The sequence below is a fragment of the Artibeus jamaicensis genome, unplaced genomic scaffold (genome assembly GCF_021234435.1).
Source record: "Artibeus jamaicensis isolate MK-2021 breed Jamaican fruit bat unplaced genomic scaffold, CSHL_Jam_final contig_464, whole genome shotgun sequence".
NCBI lineage: Eukaryota > Metazoa > Chordata > Mammalia > Chiroptera > Phyllostomidae > Artibeus > Artibeus jamaicensis.
This window is the reverse complement of record NW_026521842.1, coordinates 967111-968627: the sequence shown is the minus strand read 5'-3', so window position 1 is coordinate 968627 and position 1517 is coordinate 967111. Positions and strand designations below refer to the sequence as shown.

Sequence of the window (1517 nt, the reverse complement as noted above, 5' to 3'; positions counted from 1 at the left end):
TGGTCTTCTCCTGGCTTGTAAAACCAATGTTCTGGATTTCAGTGTAAATTAGCAACCTTCAACTCTTCTGTGTAGCAAGCATCTTGTTTTCCCCTTCCAGTTCTTCCACCCTGGCCTGGGTCATGAGGTCTGCAATGTTTTTTACCAGGTCATCAATGTGACTACTCATATCATCAATTCTTCCAATGATCTGGTCGGACATGGTCTGAAATTTATGTTGCATTTGTTGCAGGAGTGTCTGCACCACTGAGGTGAGATTCTGCACAGTCTTGGGGTCAGTCTCGGTCATCTCCCCAGTTCCTAGTTTGGTGGTGATATCTCAGGCCATCACCAACACTTCCAATAAAATATAATTCTTAAAATGCAAATTAAAAATAAATAAATGGGCAGAGAATCTGAATATATACTTCTCCAAAGATGTAAAAATGGCCAGCAGACATATGAAAAAATGCCAGCATCACTAATCATCAGACAAGTGCAAGTTAAAACCACAATGAAATAACACCTCATACTTGTCAGAATAGCTATCATGAATAAATCCACCAGTAACTAGTGTTGGTGAGAATGTGGAAGAAGTGGTACTTTCCTGCACTTTTAGTGGGAATGCAGAATGGTGCAGCCACTATGAAAAGCAGTATGGAAATACCTCAAAAAAGTTAAAGCTGTGTTATAACACCTCAATTACACATATTCAAAAAACCAAAGACACTAATTCAAAAGAATATATGCACCCCTAAGTTCACTACTGAATTATTTACAATAGCCAAGATATGCAAGCCACCCAAGTGCCCATCAATAGATGAGTAAATTTAAAAACAAAAAAGTTGTGCTACATTTATATAATATTACATTGCTGTAAAAATAACCGTATTATTTGAGACTTCTGACCAAGGTGGAGGTGTAGGTAGCTAGCTTTGCACAACCAAAAGAAGGGCAAAAACCAATTTAAAAACAAAAACCAACCAGATCTATTGAAAATAGAATTGTATGAAAGTCCAACGACCAAGGACTCAAAGAAGAAATATTCATCCAGAGTGGTGCACCAAGACAAAGAAATATGGCCCAAATGAAAGAACACATCAAAACTCCATAAAAAGAACTAAGCAATGAGGAATTAGCCAAAGTATTAGATGCAAAGTTCAAAACACTGGTAATCTGTAAGAAATGATTGAGTGTGGCTGCAAAAAAAAAAAAAAAAAAAAGAAGAAGTGAAGGCTATACAAAGGGAAATAAAAATATACAGGAAACCAAAAATGAAGGGAAGGAAACTGGGACTCAAATCAATGATTTGGAACAGAAGAAAGAGATGAACATTCACCCAGAACAGGATGAAAAACAATAATTCAAAAGAAGTAAGGAGATCTCACATCATCCCAAGGAAGCCGGAGTGGAGGCTAGAGGCATTATGGGTTTTAATGAACTTTGGCTGCTCCATCAAGTAGGCTGATTACTAAGAAAACATCAAAAGATTCACCCAAGTGACTCATCACTGAAATCCAAACAGAGTTGATAAGCCA

The 1517-nt window shown here is 37.2% G+C and overlaps 1 protein-coding gene across 1 annotated transcript; it reads right to left on the bottom strand.

The window, feature by feature from the left end:
• LOC119062767 (heat shock factor-binding protein 1-like) lies at window positions 1-289 on the bottom strand. The gene has a single exon (XM_037163833.2). It carries the CDS (start codon window positions 287-289, stop codon window positions 59-61), a length of 231 nt encoding a protein of 76 aa, XP_037019728.2. The 3' UTR covers window positions 1-58.
• Window positions 290-1517: the final 1228 nt, after the last annotated feature.